General features: G+C 37.1%; 1 protein-coding gene across 4 annotated transcripts in view; it reads right to left on the reverse strand.

Moving 5' to 3' along the window:
• The window catches only part of LOC114133622 (kazrin), a 151,235-nt gene that overhangs the window by 70,316 nt on the left and 61,458 nt on the right, over window positions 1-19,461 (reverse strand). For 2 of the 4 annotated variants that reach the window (XR_003593266.1, XM_027999774.1), the window contains exon 4: window positions 18,736-18,798. Coding sequence is in view for 1 of the 4 variants with exons in the window: in XM_027999774.1 (XP_027855575.1) it covers window positions 18,736-18,798 (63 nt within the window). In the remaining 3 variants the exon portion in view is untranslated. Of the gene's footprint in view, window positions 1-18,735; window positions 18,799-19,461 lie in introns of those variants that run through there. The other 2 variants (XM_027999706.1, XM_027999867.1) reach the window with 2 other exon arrangements.

The following is a 19,461-nucleotide window of genomic DNA, read 5'->3' on the forward strand; positions in this document are numbered from 1 at the left end:
ACAGCTACAAAGGATAGTTTGGTCAAAGAAAAGTGAAAAAGTTTGCTACATACAATAATATAACCCACCAAATGGTGGGATCTTTCTAAATTTTAAGTGTGGAAATATATTATGGCAATTGGAAATTCACTTGAAGGCTTTTCAGATATTGTTTACCTAAAATGGGTGAAAAAAAAATCCCAAAATGTACTGTACACTGAAGCATGTTAAAGGCAAAAACAAAGGAAACCCTTCAATGACAAATTTCCAAACTGTTTGAAGTACCAATTAGTACAAGTCAACAATTAAGATTTTACATCATAGAGCATCAACAAAGGTAACTGAAAACTAACAGTATTCATGGTAAACAAGCCGCTGAAGTTATAATAAAATGCAAGTTCCTCCTCGTTCTTCTGCCCCTTCCAGCCAATCCAATGGGCACTCGTTTATTTCAATAAGGGAGCCAGTGTCTCCTGTAGTGGAGCACATGATGTTTGCAGAGAAGCCCCAGCTGCAGTCCGAATCAGAGTCATTGATTTGGCCCTCAGCTTGACGGGACAGTTTGGATCCCAAAGGAACGAGCAACGACAATTGTATGACTCATCTGGCCTCCAGGCCCCAAGCATTAATATTCATTTCAATTAGAAATAAATGGCCAGATGCTCTTCTTTTTCACATCACTTTCACTTTAAATATTGGAAGACTATTGCTTCCAATAGTATAAAACTATTGCTCTTACAATAATACATCAACTTAACAGTAACAAATATACTGTATATCCATATGTGTTTGAACTTTGAGGAAATAACACAGACAAACTTTGTAGGATGTGCAATGTGGGCATTTATAAACTGTTCCTGCCTTTTTAAAGGTTCTTTACCTGAAAGGCCTTTTGTTTTTCCTGTTGAGACTGACAGCAGTTTTACATTTTCCATACATTAAAGTTGGGCTCTCCTCCTCCCAGGGGACAATACTAAGAATCAACTGACTATAAAAATGCTTTTCATGACTCATAAGAGTAGAAGAAAATGCTTGTCTGGTATTATGCATCACTGTGAAGTGCCCTGAGAACAGCAAGACACCCATCTAAGGTACCTGCCATTATGCTTGAAGAGCGAATTCAAAGCGAGTATTTGTGTTCCTGCTCTGGTTTATTGACTTTTTTTCTTATTTCTTTCTCTTTTGTCTCCAGTATTATGTTAGTATGGTGCTGGTGTGAATGGAAGCCCTTGCTGATTGTCCAATAAGCATAGCCTTTTTTAAGTTTCTTTTAATATATTTTTTTCTGGATGTGCCATACTATGGAAATGGACATTACTTACAATATTGTTGAATATAGCAGTGACAATACTGATTGTCAATAAACCACCTTTTTATCACTGCTTTCTGTCCCATCATCATGTGATGAGGAGCTTTAGATTCCTTAAAGCTGTATCACATTAGGGGATCAAGAGCAGATAAAGTTCACCCATCTGACCAACAAGTGCATCACTGGCAAGCAGTTGATAAACATAAGAAAACTAATAATTGTCTACATCAAAAAATACAGGGACTCAAAGTTTTCTGAGTGATCAAATCTTGTCTAACAAAACCATAAATGGTGCAGGGTGAAGACCACTGGAAGTCTTTTTTATGGAGGTTTTCTTCTGATGATTTTTATACATATAAACATCATTATACAGCAACAGGATGTTCATGAGGCTAACAGAGACAGAAGCAGGTGAGGTGAGGGAGTGAAATTTGACTATTCATCCTTCTTCCAGTATCTGAGAATTTCGCCTCATATAGGACTGTTTATCCAGAACTGGGATCTTCTATTTTTATTGTATCAGACAGAAGATGGGCAGTTCCTGATGTCAGACTCAGAGCTGCAAGTTCTCAAGGATAGAGAACAGTGAAAAGAGTCCAAGGCAACATCAAGCTGTGAATATAAACAGCAAACACAGTGAGACAGCAATAACAAGTATTGCTCCGTTTCCTTCTTGTTTTGTGTTTTTTTTTGTTTGTTTGTTTAGGAGGGAGCTGGTTGTAAAAATGCACATATACCAACTATAGCCTTCTACCCAGAGGCCTCTAAAACTAACAACGGCTCATGAAAAACAGCTTATTCATTGAGATTGCTTGTCTGCAAGAAATCTTAAGCTTACTCTCAGTTATTGCTGGGTGAGTGGTCTTCTGCTAGAAAAACAAAAAACTAACCTTATTAACTGAAACCATAGCTTATCCCCATGTCCTGTGTTACACACTGCGGTAAAATACTGTTGTAGTAATTCAGTCTTTGCCTTAGAGCAACATAGTGATGGGAATGATTAGAGTCCTATACCATATAGAAATATGCCACTGTTCATTACAAATAATCCTGCCTGGATTGTTTAAAAGGTTTTTCCATGTTTAGAAAATAAAAACAGGATCACTACAATAATCCTGACTAGATTTAAAAAGAGTTTTAAGAATGCTTTGAGTCAAAGTGACTTTCTCCCAGCATCACTGAATGCTGACCTTTCCATTTAAACATCTTTCTAGCAGGTTTCGTCTTTCTTTGTTCAACTCGTCAGACAAAATACGGTAAAACTAGGAAAATCAAGAATAAAAAATTAACTTGCATTTCAAACTTCTACAAAAACATTTAGCAGTAATTATGAAGCAGGAGAAGTCTGAAACCGTTGACCTCATCCTAAATCCTGCAGCCTTCTGATGTCTGTGCCTCCGTTGTGTAATCTGATTAAGATGTTTGTTACACTCAGACACTAATTTGCAAATTAACTCCCTCAAGCACATTTAGCACCTACTTTAAAAAATATTAGACTCACAGGAGAGAAAACTCATTACTTTTTGAAGAAAAACTTACAGTAATAACCCTACGTGTTTATCTTTTTAATTAGAGGGGATCACTCCAGTTCATATCAAGTAAAAAAAAAAAAAACTTTTCTTATGCCATCTTAATGCCTTCTTAAGTTAATTTTCTATATTTTTACTCCAAACCGAGGAGTGATGAAACTCTTCCTGTGATCAGGGACATCTGGTCTACTTTCAGACAACAAAAGTGATATTTGTTATAACCTGGAAGACAAGTGAATAAAGGAACAGATATGCTGTCTGTACAGACAAGGAGTGTTGACTATTGAATGGGTTTATCCATGGAATTTGCAGGTTAACAAATAAAACTCCATCCAAATAGTTCCCAGTTGCCCGGTGATATACAATAAGCTCAAATTTGTTGGATTTTCAAATGAGAAGACACGTTGTTCAAATTGATAAATTGCATTGTATCCCAAATGGTCAGAGTATGAATAATTTTGCTCTTACCTTTATGTAAATAGTTGTTTAATAATGCATTTATTTAAAACATTGTGGCACCTTTAATGCAGGTTGTTCCTATCATAAAATCTCTGTTCCAACTCGGACAGACAAGAAATTATCTTACCTCATCACTTCACTGCTACACAGCACAGACTATTTCAAACTGGTGATTAAATTGGCACTGCTTACAACGACTCATTTGATTGCATTTGCTATAAGTCATGAGAAAGTATTTGCTTTTCCTTTGCGGAGAAGAACCCGTTCAGATGAACCTGGCTTCAGTACAAACTTACCGCCTCGCTTTTTTTATTTTTTTTTTTATTTGAGGCAGCTTTTTACAGCTTGTGCGTGAAATCTGAGAACTTGGCTTCTTGTTGAATGTTGTGGACCAAAAAAAAAAAAACACCACCAGCTTCTTTTCAGGGCTGAGCATATTTCACCACATGGACCCAAAAGACTGAGAGCTGACAGCAGACTGGTGCATCCCAGACACTGGCACCGCTAATGCTTGGCTGGCGTATGGACAGCTGGATATTGATGGACCATTTTAGCATGTGAATGAGGGAAGCAGGGAAACGGGGAGCTGGGCTGGGGAGACTGTTAGCGTGTTAATGCAATTCAAACACATTCTTTTAATAATATGGTGCACTCCAGTGCCAGGGGAAGTGGGTGGCTTAAACTACTGCATGATTAGGTTAAACAAATGACTGCCTCATTAAATGGACCCCCAGAGTTTCGCATGCATACATACAAACAGATGTACGCATGTCCATCAATTCTTCATGCGCACACACAAACAGATACCCAGACATATATATTGGCAAAGACATTAGCTTGGCTGTGTATATAGAAAAGGGCACCGCACAAAGGCAATACTCAGGAGGGTACAAGCTCCATCCAATAGACTAATTAACTTCTCCAAATTGCACCAGCCAGCCCTCTGTGGTGTTCCAGTTAGCTCTGGATGATTTTACCCAACACAGCAGAATGTGTCACCATGCACGGCCGTGTCGACATAACATCTGAGCTGCTCAACTAAAGCCAAGCTAATGACTGCAATTAGCAACGTTGATTCCAAGCTGAGGACTCAGCTGGTGTAAAGTTGTACAAGCATTCCATGCTTTTTTTTTCTTCTTTCCTCTGTCTTTTACACAGCTTAATGCATGAAAATTGGAGGCAAATTATTTTTGCCGGTTGTTTACACAGTAGCTTAGGAAGAGACACTAAAATGACGTTTAATTTCCTTAATTATTTTGATCTGCCCATAAGCCGTCAACCCAGCACTGCCTCTGGAAATTGAAGAGGTGCAGTGCTTTAGGATACACTTCAACAGCACACACCAATATCTAAGTCAAATCAGGCAAGTTAATGTTTCATTGCCAATTTAATAAAAAATCTGGATTTGTTTTGGTGTTTTGTTCCAATACCATCAATACAATATAAAAAACCAAAGGTAAAAAAAAGTCATCCTATTCTATCAGAGTACTAGATATAAAAAAAAAACAAATAAATTGAAGAATATAAATAAAAGTAAAACGTTGATACATTCAACAAAGATCTTAAAGGGAGTAGGGTATGATGGTGGATGTTGAAAATTGAAGGTCCTCGTTGCTTGAGGTTTGAGAATTGAGTGGTTCTGGAGAATAAGCTCCTTAACTTTTTGCCTAATGGCAAAAGGACAAAAAGGATGTTAGCATGGTGAGAAGTTTGCTCAATATCTTCGGCCCAGTATTAAGAAGGATGGTGTTATATAGGTCATTAATGATAAGGAATTCCAGTTCCATGAGTTTAGATGCTGCTCTTACCACCGTATTGATTGCCGTCTTGTCATCAGCTGAACAACTTAAGCTGCCTTAAAAAGAGCAGCCTCCTTAAAAAATATGCCTGACGTTATCCTTGTATTTAAGATCAGAGGATGGTCTCTGGAACTTACTGTCTAAAGACAGTAAGCAGTACATTTGAGTTTTTGTAGAAGTATCTCCTTGGTTTTGGAGATGTTGATACTTTACCAATCTTTGTGTGTGTCTTTTTCTTAATTTTATTTTCCTTTTCTCTATACAGTACTGTGCATATTGTTACATATTGAGAGAGAAAGAAATAAAACAAATGAAATAAAGGTGAATTTTCCAGGAGTATGAATTATTTCAGACTTACTTGTAGTACTTGTTTGTACAACTCTTTTCAAACAGTCTTTCTAGGAAGGGAAAGATAATTTTCTACAATCACTAGCCAATTGTAAAGGAGCTCCAAGAACCTCTATAAAAAAACAAACAAAAAAACATTAAGTGGTGGACTTATGACCCCTGCAAGGATCTCGTCTTAGCATAACCACTCAAGCACCTGCCACCATACCCTTGGCTAAATAATACATGTAACTCATGGGGCGCTTCTCACACCCACCCCTGCACTCGTAATCAGTGCTGAGGGGAGTAAAGAGTGGCGGAGGGACATGGCAAAGAAAGGAATCCGTCTTACATAGTCAGACTTAAGCGCACACACACACGCACAGAGGCTTATTGACAAAGACTCTTGACATCTGTGGATTACAGAAGATTCTTGAGATTATGTGGGAAAGATGAGTGTCGGCAGATTAGGCTCACCACTAAAAATCTGGCTAAAGTCTGTCAATTTTCACAGATTGGAGTAAACAGCACAAGTGAGTATGTGACTTAATGCCTATGGCAGTCTTGCAGCCCACAAACAATGGACAGCTGGAGAAACTTGCCCCATATCCGCATGTCAACAGGGCCAAAAGTCAGAGTGACCCAGGGCTATGGGAGCATTTCCCATCAGACGCCTGTTTCACTGCAGAGGCCATTTTACTCCCAGAATAGCAAATCTGCGGAAATCTAATCTTTGATGTCTCATCTAAAATAGATTGAGCCATTTTCTGCCAGAGGAATGGAAGTAAAGCTCAGCAGCTAATGCTACATTTCAATTGAATTATTTGACATGTTACAAGAAGAAAAAGGACTTTTAATTTATCCTTTGAAGTAGATGGTAAAATTATTTTCTGCAAAGTGTTCTGGGAGAATATCATATGTCTTTGTTGAAGATTTCTTTTATGTTTAAAAGAAAACAAATATTCTTTATTTGTTTCAGATTTTGTCATATTACAGCCACAAACTTCAATGTATTTGACGGAGATGCTAAGTGATAGTTAACTCAAAGTAGTATATAACTGAAGTTAAACAAAAAGACTTTTTCAGAATAAATATCTGAAAACTGTGGTGTGCATTCATTCTTCCGCCCCGTTTTCTTTGGTAGACTTAAATAAAATCTAGAGCAAAAGTCATCCAGTGAGTAAATAGAGCCCACCTATGCAGCAAAAGGGTCTTGTAGTTATACAAAGGGGTGTAAATACAAGGTACTGTATTTGATGGATAAAATTTAACCCACTAATTTTTAAATTAAAAATGTAAGCCCTTATTTTTGAGAATATAGGAACTTTACATAATCGTGTCTCACGTACTAAACCACAGCGATATATCAAAGAGCCCCGTTCCTCGGGCAACTGTTCTATCCCCCATTTCTTTTATCAGCTCTCTGCTGCTCAAGATAATTAAAAATTTGGTGAGGCCTAATCATTTGGACACGGCAACTGATTTGATTTAACCTTGATTTAACAGGAAGAACCCCCTGAGATGGAAGCAGGAAGCTTATATAATGGACATGAATAGTAAAGAGACTGACAGTGAACCTGTGGGAATTTGATAACCACCATCAGCTCCAACCCCAATCTGGAAAGGTGCCAACAGGAGAAAAAAAAAAGGATTGTCGCTGTCACAGGATAAGCACACAGGGTTGCATAGCACTGCAGAAACACACATTCATTCACACACACCAGGAGACAAAAGCCCACGCATGTGTTTAAGCAGGTATGGACAACCATCTGTGCTCACACACCTTCAGCTTCCCCTCATCTGCAGTGCAGAGAAAACCATCTGTTCAGAAGTTCTAAATAAGTGAAGGCTATTTGCTATAGTCATCATCTGGCATAATATTCTGACAATGCTGTCACAAAACAGGACTACGCTCTTATTTTCCCCAAAATAATATGCATAAGCTTAGGTTCCAATAGACAAAAACACTGTGACTAGTTTAATGAATGTGGCATTAAAAAGACATAAAATTAGACCAGAAGACAGTGTTTTTTTCTTCTTTTTTTTTTTGCAATTTCAGAACTTTAATTTATACAATCCAGTCAGACAAGACCAAGTTTAACTCATTCTCTTCAGACATTTTACTCTTTTTGGCTTTTTAAAATTTTGGTTCACCATCTGCCCAGATGTTGATCTTGGTCAAGTTATTATTTCTCAAACCTCATCCTAGCCATCCTGGCTTGGTGCTGGACGCTTAGCAGATGGTTGTTCTTCCTGATGCTAGCTCAATACTTCCTCCAAGACAAGATGTCTTCCATCTATGCAATGGACCTGGCTCGTTCTTGGTTGTCTGATGGCTTCCACCTCATAATAACTGGCTGTCACTATGCCCATTAAACCATTGTGTTTCTGTTGAGACTGTCAGCTTCAGCCCTTATTGAATTGTTTACATCCTCATTATCTGGAGAAGAATTCCCATACTGACCACCTGCAGAAAGGCCTTGGAAAAAGAAAGTCTTTTATTTGCTGAAAACCTTGAACTCTTCCTCCAGGCTGCTGAGAGGGAGGTGGAGAAGGTTGGATTTGCAGCACATACTCTACCTACATTTTTGAAAATATAGCTTTTTAAAAGGACATATGTTTTGTTTTTTTTTCCAGAGGCCAGAGGATGTTGCCAATAAGTCATACTGGCTTTATTAACATAATGAAGCTCATACTTTGATCAGACAAATTCTATGCTTTATATTTTGTTATGACTAACATTTTGACATACTGTAGGTATTTGCTTTGCTAGGCAGGAGATTTTCCAGTGTCATCCATGAGCAGGGTTCCTCTGTTTTAGACCTGAACCTTGAGCTAGGACCTTCTCTCATGGTCAACTATTCTGATTTCTGTACTCATAGGTTCTATGCTCAACTTATGACAGAAGAAGGAATGTAGTTCATAATAGTCTTTGCTGGACAAAAGGTTGCACATATGTAATGTTTTGACCATAAAATTCCTTGTATCACTTTAATGAAGTAAAATTGTTAAAAAAAAAAGGGGAAAAAAGATCAAATTAAGCTTAATATCTTTTCTTCTTGCCTTTAAGGTTTACCTTTACAAGGCTTTAGAAAAATAAAGACTTTAGAAAAATAAAGACTTAAATTGGGGTGGCATTGCAAATTCTTCCAACAAAAGCAAAAGGCATGAAAGGTTCAATCCCAACAATTGAAGGCAGAAGAGACCTACAATTAAACACTAAAAAAGGCAGCATTTTATTTAGCTTACATACAAAGGCAAAAGTATATGTGTTGGTATAATAAATTGCATAGTCTGAGTCTTCTTGCACTTGGAGCAAAAACTTACAAGAGCATCTTTTATTGGCTTGTTTTTGCCAGTGTAATTATGCATAGCAGTCTGTTCAGTGATCCTGGTGCAGAAATGTCAACGTGCCAAAAATGAAACAGTGCAATAACAGTTAATTTTTCGCTTGGTAACTCCTAAAGCTTGTAGCAAAACTGAAAAGGTGGTCTAATTCAACACAAGCAAATTAAATTGGGCAGCAAAGTGGGTGTAGAAAATGACAATCCTAGAAGACCCTAAGAACATAAGAGGATTTTTACACATCTTTTTAATTTCCAACCCGAACTGCACATAGTATACAGCACAACTGAGTCCCACTTATCCGTTTTAAGATTTGTATGAATTGCTAGAGTCCAGAGTAATGTGTATATTTCCAGATCATTTATTGTATTTCAATTATATATTTCACAGCAGAGCTGTTAAACCTCTTTTGCCACATGGGTCAAAATTGTGAAGTTAAACATTCTCAATGTTTACAACATTTTCCTCCAGTTAAAATTACAAAAAAATATTCTGTAATTATGAACAAAGTATTTGACCTTTTTGGCATTAATCTAAACATACATTATGTATATGGCTGTACACTGTGAAACTGACATAGTAAAATTGTTGTTCAAGAGGGATCACTGTTGATCCAAAACAAGAGGGTATCGTATGCTTGTCGGAAAAACAAACAATTTGCTAAGTTTTTCAAGAAAGCTTGCTGTAGTGTTAGTGAATTGTTGCATCCGTTTTCATTTTACTAGAAGTTACTGGATGTCTGCAGTCCTACTTACTACAAAATTAAAAGAAAAGAAAACCACAAAAAAGCATTGCCATTAAAGGAAAAGTTTTACACCCCATTGAACTCAATTACCAATGATATTCTGAAAGAAGCAACATTTCCTATTCATTTTTTTTCTGAACAGCGACAGATACTTTGTCAACACACACCTGTAGTCTTTTCTAAAATCACATCTTGTTCCTGCTGACAATGATCTGCAGAAGTTCTGGGCAAATATTATTCTGTTTCCTCCCAGTTTTGACATCAGATGCTAATGATAAAGCAAACGTGGGCAGCCTACATCACAGTTTTGCATGTTGTGCACAGAAAAAGAAACTGGTTTTGAACACCGGTGCCCTAAACTGCAGCTGTGACTCTCACTGGGAGTGTGACTTAAAGAAAATCACAGACAGATTAAACACTCCTGATAAAACCTGCATCATACCCACTAATTCAGTCACTTTGGACATAAATTTCACGCGGGATCTGGTCATAGGAATTTCTAAGCAACCCAGAAGTTTGCTTCTGTTCAGTAAAACACAAAACTCGCCCCTCTCACCATATCTGTTTGGTGTTTCATACCAAACAGATATGGTGTTTCATATCTGGTGTCCTGTAAGGAATTGCATACAAACAAACCAAATAAAAAAATATGACGGGCTGCTTTAAAAAGCAACAGTGGATTGAACAGTTATCTGTCTTTACTTCAATATTAAAAACAAAGGTTCATTCCAGCACTTCTAGTCATTTCCCTTGTCTTGGCAAAAGTAGTTTGCGACTGCTATTTCAGACCATCAGCACAATCAAAAGTAGGCATACTGGCAGCTGAATATGTATACGTTAAGCCATTACCTCCACCAGTTCCCATTTTTCCAGATTCAGAGCTGACACATATCCAACGCGGCAACCGATCCACAGCACTATGGCGAGATGAATAGTCCATCATCCCTGCTTCTCTCTCTCCCTCTTCACTCTGCTCTCTTCCTCTTGCTGGAGCTGTTTGCTCAGCTGTTCCTCTTTCTGACTGCATTTATCCCAGATGAGAGGCGCAGCTTACCCCGTTAATCTGTGCTGTGTGTGTATGCGAGTGCGCGTGTGTGTATCCATTCAAGGCATTCCCTCTATGCTGCCCCCCCATGAACATGTTAAGACACACCCTGATCAAAGGGCACACACACACAAAATCATAGTGTAGAAAAACAACAGATAGTGTCAGATATTAAGTGAAGGGCAGTCAGAGCATATTCCTCTAAATGCCTACGACATTTTTGTTTTAGAAAATCTAATGTCATTTGACATTTCAGCCAATAGATGTACAGTTATTCAACATTTTTACATCTTTACATAAAGCAATCTTTGCAGCAATACAATTATGGGAACTTTATTAGGGTGATTTTAAAATTGAAAACCTTAGAACCACACATACAACACATTCAAGTGCTTATTTTGCCCGTTTGAAATGGGAAAATCTGATTATTTTTCAATGAGTGAATGCACCAATACCAATTGCACCAAGTCAAACTATTAACAACGCTCTTCAGAGTGAAAGAGATTCAGACTTAGCCATTTTCAGCATCAGTGAGGTGTTTGAAAATAAAGCTTGGCATGAGATGCAAATAAACAGGAAACAGTGATTAAAACTTAAGTTGATCAGAGCAAAGGTGAGTTAAGTACAGCAAAGCAGTTCTGCTTTGTCTTTTTGAAGTAATAATATTGTATCTGTCACATTTAGACATGTTGGGAGTTTGTTTGAAATGTCTCATTCAATGTGAAGTTTGACATTTTCGCGAGATCAAACTGCTGAGACGACTGCAGAGACTGCGGTTCACATTTACTCATGCTAACCATTGAAAGCTAATATAAAAATGCTAAAGACATACAAATTTAAAGAGCAGCTGCTCCTCACACAAATCAAAATAATTATCTACCTTTAATTGAAAAAAAAGGCTAGAATTTTTTTTTATGAATTAATTACATTCATCCAAGACAAGATTTGTAGTGAAATGGTGCTGTATAAATAAACTGAATTGAATTGATAACTACATGAGTGTAGCTGGGCCAAATACTCTCATCAGTACAGCAAACTGATTACTGGGATTGCTTTTGGCTTAAACCTGCTTACTGGAGAAAAAGAAAAAGATTAAGTGATAGTATAACATGGCAGTGGTTAGCACACAATTCAAATGGGTATTGATTACCTGCTTTCATGTAGACTCAATACTATCCAGCTCTTTGTATTTGTATATTAACTTGTATCTGTTCTGTATTTGGACGACTAAAAAGACAATAAGCATAAATCTTAAGATAACAAGGAACTGAAAAATCAGAAATCTGTGATGTCTGATGTAGGACAAATGTTTTATGTGCCTACTACAAGCATAGAACATGTTTTCAGAGGGGGAAAAAAAATAAAAAATCCCACTGTCTAATGTAACAGCGTCCAGACATGAGCAGCTGTTGTTGTGGTTGACCCAGTCCCCAGCTACCTATTTGTCTTCCGGTCTGTGTTTTGTCAGAGAGACAAAGAGAATCCCTGCTCAATGGGGGGGGAAAGTGATACGCTTGATCTGAGAATTTTTACCTAATATTTTACTGGTAAAGACCACATTAAACAGAAAATAAATATTTAAAGTCAGTCTTTTTTACAAAAGCTTTCATTACGACACTCCATGTTTGCCGAAATGAATGACATGACACAGCACTGTCCCACATTCTTCTCCATCTTATGCTCTGAGGGTTTTATCTGCCTCCAGAACCTCCCCTACACTCAAAAAGAAATTCCCACCTCTCATCTACAGCAGACCGTCTACAAAGTGAAACAAATAACCCTTCCCTTCCCTCTTAGGAGAAACTATTTATGCCTTTACTGAGATTTATGCTACAGATAATAAAACAGAGCAGTGGGCAGCTAGAAGCTTAAATGCTGCCTTTGTTTTTTTTTTTTTTTTAAACACTGACTGCTTTGCCATCTATCACTTCTGCAGGAGTACTGTGGTCTAGCTGCTTCTGTAACTCCGAGGTTAACTTTGAGGTGTAGATGTCAGACGATACAAACTTTTTGTTAGGAGTTTAAGATTTATATCAGCATCTTTGCTCTTTCACTCAAATACATGGTTAATAATACTCATTCTTTAAAACACAATACTTTTATTGTTTTACATTTTTTTCATCAATGTTATGTACCACAGCATGTATTTTTTACTTTAATATCAAAATTTTATTTAAAAAATAGCCTTGGAATATTCCTGTTTTCTTTATTTTCTTTTCTTTTACTGAATTGCTTCCAACTTAAATATCACTGTTTCAAAAACTCTAGATTTTTCTAATGAAAAAACATGATATGGTTCTAATAAAAGATTATATAAAACATTAAAACACAACTGAAGATTGGGGCTCTAGGATAGACTAGTTATCTTCCAGAGAGGAATGAATAGAAAAAAAAGACAAATGAGTAGCTAAAAAGTATTCCTTCCATTTTTATTCAGCTCCACTAAATCAATACTGTGTATAAACACATTTTGCTGCAATTACAGCTCCAAGTCTTTCATTGTATGTCTTTCCCAGCTTCAAAAACTACAAATTGGATCTGGTAGGAATTATGTTTGCAACTCATCTGTGAGAAAGCAGAGATAGTTTGGCTCTGTCGCAAATTCTGAATGGCCAGAATAATTACAGAAACAACCACATCATGTTTTGTTAGAGGAAACTCACACCATTCAGCATTCATAAGTATAACTGGCTTGTTAGGTTTTCCTCCTTTAATGTTTCGGTCCTTCCAATGTGCTGTATTTGAACAAAAATTAAAGAAACTAACCAGCTCTGGGTGTCTTTGTTAGACATCCAGGGACAAAAACAGCAAATACATAAATCATGTCAAATGTATTTCCTATTGTTTTCATCTTGTCAACTCGGAGCAGTCGACCACCGTACCTTGTGGTGTGTTGTCTGAACATGTCTCCTGAACCTTGGGCTGGACAGTTGAAGCTTTTAATAGCTTTGCCTACATAGCACACACTTTTGATCTACTTCAAATCGTACATTATACTGGACAGCCGAGCTTCGCTGCTTTGTTCTGACATATCTTCAGCTACCGACAACAACAGGATCCGCACATAAATGCATAGTCTTGGGAATTAGTGAAAAGGAGCCTGAACCTGTCGAAAGAAAGACATTCATCATCTTAGCTGTCTAAATGAAAGATGCTGAAGATTGTTCTGTATGGTGAATAGGATTCTTGATGTTGTGTGGGTTATATATAAAAACGAAAAGGAAGGAAATGTTTCTTTTTAGTTTACAATGAACATCTTAACGATTTTCAGGTGTATTAGTTGCTTTATTCCTGACATATTGCTGCCGTAGGTATGCAATTTAAACTTAGTTTAGACTTTGAAGATGAAGTAATAGCTCTAGAAAAACATGTTTTTTTTTTGTTTGTTTTTACATATTTCTTAAAACCGTCATGATGTCCTGACAGTAGAATATGATTCAGATAACCTGCAGTTGTTCTATCATCTGCAGAAATATGTTGCTCTGGGTCAGGAATATCCAGTCAGAAACAGGACAAAGCTCTCAGAACTGTCAATCATGCCTGTGCACGTGCTTGAACAAGCATGATTCACAGCGCTAAGACCCTCCTCCTGGCTCTGATTGGTTGTTTCTGATCAAGAGCCGCATATTTCTGCACATGACAGGAAAAGCACAGGGAAAAGACAGAGGAACTCAATTTTTTCAAATTTTTAACATTTGAACAATTATCCAAAAATCATATCTTTATAAATGTCCCCTAACAGTTTTAAATTTGAAGGTAAAATCACTTCGCAAATCAAAAGTTACTTGATTCTTAAAGGTGCACAGCAAATGCAGAGAAAATTAATTATATATCTACTAAAAAAAATAATTTTATGGTAAAAAAAACTTTAATAATAGTAAGTTGTGTAATTGACAATTTGTTTTTTATATACGAAATGTGAGAAAACCAACAAAATAAACCCATAAGATCAATCATACAATTTCAAATAGATGGATTTCATTCATGTCTGACAGGAATACATTTTTTTTTTTTTTTATAAAATATCCAGAAACTTCTATTTTTCCTGATAATATAGATATTACAGCTCCTTTGTTCAACCAGGGAACAAGGACTTTCACCTTCATTACTGAATGAATTTTATGACTGAATGCATTATTGTTTTTTATTTTATTTTATTTTTTTCTGTTTGTTGTTTTGTACCGACCCTGATGAAGGCCACATGCTGAGAGTTTGTCCGTTTATAAAGTTGATTCCTCTGCAATGTTTTTCTGAAAAATGTGAAATGATCTTCTGTTCCAGTTGATGCACCGATTTGCACTCACTAAAGAGAAAAAAAGAAGTCTCATTTTTGAGGAAATCAATTTTATTTGGTGCGGTGTGTAATGAGTTGAAAAATTCTGTTCAGTTCGAACCAATGATGACACCATTAAGGAATATTTTAATGGTCAAGGAAATGTTTTGTAACTGAAGTAAGGACACCATTCTATGCTGTGATTAACAATAAAAGTACAGTAAACAATTCTTCACTGGCTCAGTAAACACAGTCCGCTCAAGAAACTCCACTGCTAATAAAGCTACATTTAGATGCAATGACCAGCTCTCCATTTTAATGGTGACTGATGGAGGTCGCAGACGCATTATTGCTTGCAGTTCATCAAGTTAACTTCGCACATTAGGAAGTTGAATTAGTTTCCTGGAGATTCTATCAGCGGTAATTACAAGATGAGCAGAAATATAAAAGGCTATGGGAGTAGAGGGTTCAAGTGGTTTAACCCTTTGTTCTGCCTTTGGCATCCACAGCATATAAATAGGATGCACAATGAAAGGTGTGAACTTTGGTTATACCATTAAAGATATTGAATATTTAATAAAAGCTGTATAGAAAACATTAACCAAACCAACAAAAAGAAGAAAAATTATGTTTTATGTTCTTATTACGTACATGCTTGCTTGATATCGTTTATGTCTCCTCTGCCGTTTGTCTATTTCCTCTCCTGCTATCCTTCTATCTTTCCCTGCTTTTCAATTTTCTTGATCCTCGTCTCGCCTGTCCACTGTTAGCTGCAGTGCAGATTGCAGTAAACCCAGAAAATCCTTTTCATCTCACAGCACCAATACCATCTGCACTCCGTCTGCCCTCGGCCACTTTTAACAGCTCCATGTGCCCTGCAGCATTTGGGACAGAAATGGATACCAAAATGCTAGTCACAAAATTTATACACAAACATGACACAGGGCATAGTGTCTGCTGATGTGTGTTTCTCTTGTTTTTAGCTCTCCTGAACACATAGTATGTGAAACTGATTTTATCACATTTAACTTGGAAATGAGGAACTTAAAATAATTCTACCAGAACTCAGCACAAACCAGAAAACATTCTACTGAACAGAGATATTTTATTTAGTAACACGGATGCAGATGGAGAAAGGCTGGAAATAGAATACATGAAGTTCTATTTATAGCTTGTGGCTTATGGATTTAGCTTTTTATTAAGAGGTGATCTTTACTGTTTCAGCAGCAGCACTATTAGTCACTGTTCAGTGACCTGGAGTTGTAAGACAAAAATAGATCAGGGCAAATAAAACTATCACGTTCATTCTGCCCTTGGGGCCTTTTTGTATTTGATTTTAAAATGACTCAGTCTCCAGAACGCTTTGTAAGTGGCCAATGGTGATCTTAGCATTACAATTGATTACATGTTTGGCATAAACCAGCCATTTCCAGGAAAATAACTGCAACTGAATCTGAAGCACAGTGCTGGAGGTGTCATGATTTGAGAACGCTTTCTCCAGCAGGACCTGAGCAGCTGACCATCAAAGAATGTGGATTAAGATAAACCCCAGCTGATGCTCTCTTGTAAATGCTGTGAGGTATTATGAAACAACCTGAATAGGCAAGAAATCCTCTAAGACCTCCCAGCTAAAAGTGAGAAAGTGAGATTGGAGACTTGGGACAGTTATAATAAGCATCTCGGTGTAGTTATTTCACCCAAAAAGTGTAATAAATACCCCATGGCTATTTTAGGTAAATTGGTCAGAATTGGCAACACTACAATAGTTTAAAAATATTACCAACTATTTTGCAAGCAATTGTACAGCACAGGTATAAAGACGTACTTTGAACACTTTGATTTATTTGATCAATTTGCAAACAGAAAATTCAGATATGACCTAAAGTCTTTGCTAGCCCCACAGTGGATAAAAGGCAGCTAATACAAAACAGTGTGACAAAACCACTCATCTGTTCTGAGTGTTGCCAGGTGGCTTTATATCTAATTACCTAACTAGTAATGACCTGTAATGCTGAAGGAGCTACTGTGGTGGCAGAGCTTAAAGCCATAAATAAAAGAAATGGCAGCTTTCCTCCCTCGTCAAAAATTAGGAGCATTAATATTTAAATTGTCCAATAAATAAAGGTGGCCGGAGGGGAAAGAATGGGTGGAGTGGGTGATTGGGGTTAATGTATTTGAAGGAGAAAAGAAAAAAAAGAAAAGAAAAAAACAGCTGGCTGATGCCTAAACTGCGGTGCCTTGTTTTTACCTCTTGAACTATTTTCACATTTCCACTTCACAATGACAAGGTTCAGTGTCATGTAATTAACAGATGGCGCTTTAAGTCTGTAATTTAATCTCAGTATAAATGCAGCCATTTAAGTCCAAGACCAATGAAATCACCAGACAGTTCAGAATCAAGGTTATAAAGACGACTAAAGCAGAGATATATTAAATTGAATCCATCATTTCAAAATGCCACAACTGTAAACATACCAAACCATAACAACCCTCCTACACCGACGAGTCAGGCAAGGAAAAGATTAACCAGACAAGCAGCCAAGAGGCTCACAGTAACTCTGGGTGAGCTGCAGACATTCAGACCTCAGGTGGTATAATTTATTGACAAGACAACTATTAGTTATACCTCATAGTGGGAAGAAAAAGTCCTGTTATAGGCTGCATAATGAGATATGGGCAGATGCTTAACACCCAGGCCTACAGCAGACGGGTTTAGAGCGTATTGTGTTTGCATGTCTCAGTTTGAGTCCAGCAAAACTGGCAAATTTGGGGTTTAAAAATAAGGGAATTTTTTTTTAGCGCTCGCTGAGAGCCGTCCCACCAGCACAACTGAGCTCCAGTATTCCTTACATTTTCAGACAGAATTACAAGAAGTCACTTGTCAACCACTTACAAACTACAACTAGGTGCTCAATCTGATAGGCCTACTTTTGTTGACAGTGAAATGCTGTGGAGATTCCTACGAATATTATACATTTGATAGAACCTAAATGAAAATACAAGAGAGAATGAGAACACCTTTATTTATTTTAGATATTTTCATCTGATATATTTTACTTAGACATTGCTTGTCCTTAAGTGAAACCTAAACCTTTTCTTTTCTCTGAATTGAGAATGGCGGGGAAGAGGGATAGTTTCACTATCAAAATGGGAGACTTGACAGCTACAGTATGTGTCCAGATAAAAAGCCAATCGAAAATTGATCTTCATAGTTGATCACCACCCATCAGAACTGAGCTTGAGTATCAGAATTTAAGTCAGGTAAAGCTGATAGAGACGTACTGCAAAAGATAATTTCCCAACTTCTTGACTCAGGGGGACTGAATACTCCACGGTTTTTCAGGGATTTTTTGGGATAAAATTTGAAAGTAAACTTTTCTTTCCTTCTGCTTCTCAATTATCCACTACTTTTCGTTGGTCTGTTACCTAAAAAAAACCCCACTTAAAATACATTGAACTTCAAAATTGTAGTATCACAACATATCGAAAAGAAGCATAAATAAATTTGTAATACAATATGAACAACCAGAAATCTGAACTCCTCAGTAAGAAAAAAAAAACACAAAAAAGAAGAAAAAAAAAACAATGAACCACATTAATTTGCCAAATTATGATGTTCAATAGTAAGAATGGCCTTAAATTTCAGGAAGGTTTAAAATTATATCAGGGTGGTCCTGTGATGAATAAAAGAGACCCGAGTGGAAAAAATGAGACAGCACCCAAAACATCCTTAAAGGCCGTCTTTGAAGTTACAGATGGGCAAACAGAGCCCTAGAATAGTTGACCTTGGCTTTGTTTATTTGAGCCACAACCCTCAAAGACGACCACCGAACAAAGCCAGAGTGTAGCTCAGTCTCCATGGAGACGGGAGACGTTTGACTCTGAACTTTCCAGACTTATTACCAGACGAAGAAAAGGGTTCTACCTTTCTGCCTTTCTCCGCTTGCCTTTTTTTCCACTTGTGGATTCACTGGAAATGTAAGAGACACTAAGAGAGGAAAAAAGGAGAAAGAATATGAGAATATTAACACTGTCTGACTGAAACTCCTGGTCACAGGCTGACTGGGAAACAGAGAAGCAAATGAGACTAAAAGGGCAAAGAAAAATGACAGCTTAGCGGTATAAAAGAAGTGAGGCAGAAAGGTTAACAGAGGTTGCAGAAACAGGGACCAACGTTTTCTTTAAATCATATAAATCACAAAGAACTAAGGAATTATAATATAACTATGACGTAAAGTTAATTGGTTGACTTAAAGGCTATGATAAACAGAGCAAAGAATCTGGAGATGAGGGTACAGACAGCCACTTGGCCACTGATCGAAAGCATGAAGGGCGTTGGACTAATGGAGCAGAAAATAAAAGAATCATGAGTCTCGAGGTTCTCTGCAAATAACAATCAGAACATCAATTCTATAAAGAAAAAAAATGGAGAAAAGAGGGGAAGTGGAAGTGGAAGAGAAAGCAAAGAAAATAATCCTCCTTATTCTGATCACAGCTAAGGTCTTCCGTATTATTATTGGCATCTATAAATACTTTAATCATTGGAGCTCGATCAGTCTAGCTATCATTTTTCTGAGCGCCTCTGTATGTGTAATCCAGTCAGACAGCTCGATTTAGCGTCACCAGGCTTACAGGGGCCAACATTCCCACC

This window comes from Xiphophorus couchianus, chromosome 1, assembly GCF_001444195.1.
Source record: "Xiphophorus couchianus chromosome 1, X_couchianus-1.0, whole genome shotgun sequence".
NCBI lineage: Eukaryota > Metazoa > Chordata > Actinopteri > Cyprinodontiformes > Poeciliidae > Xiphophorus > Xiphophorus couchianus.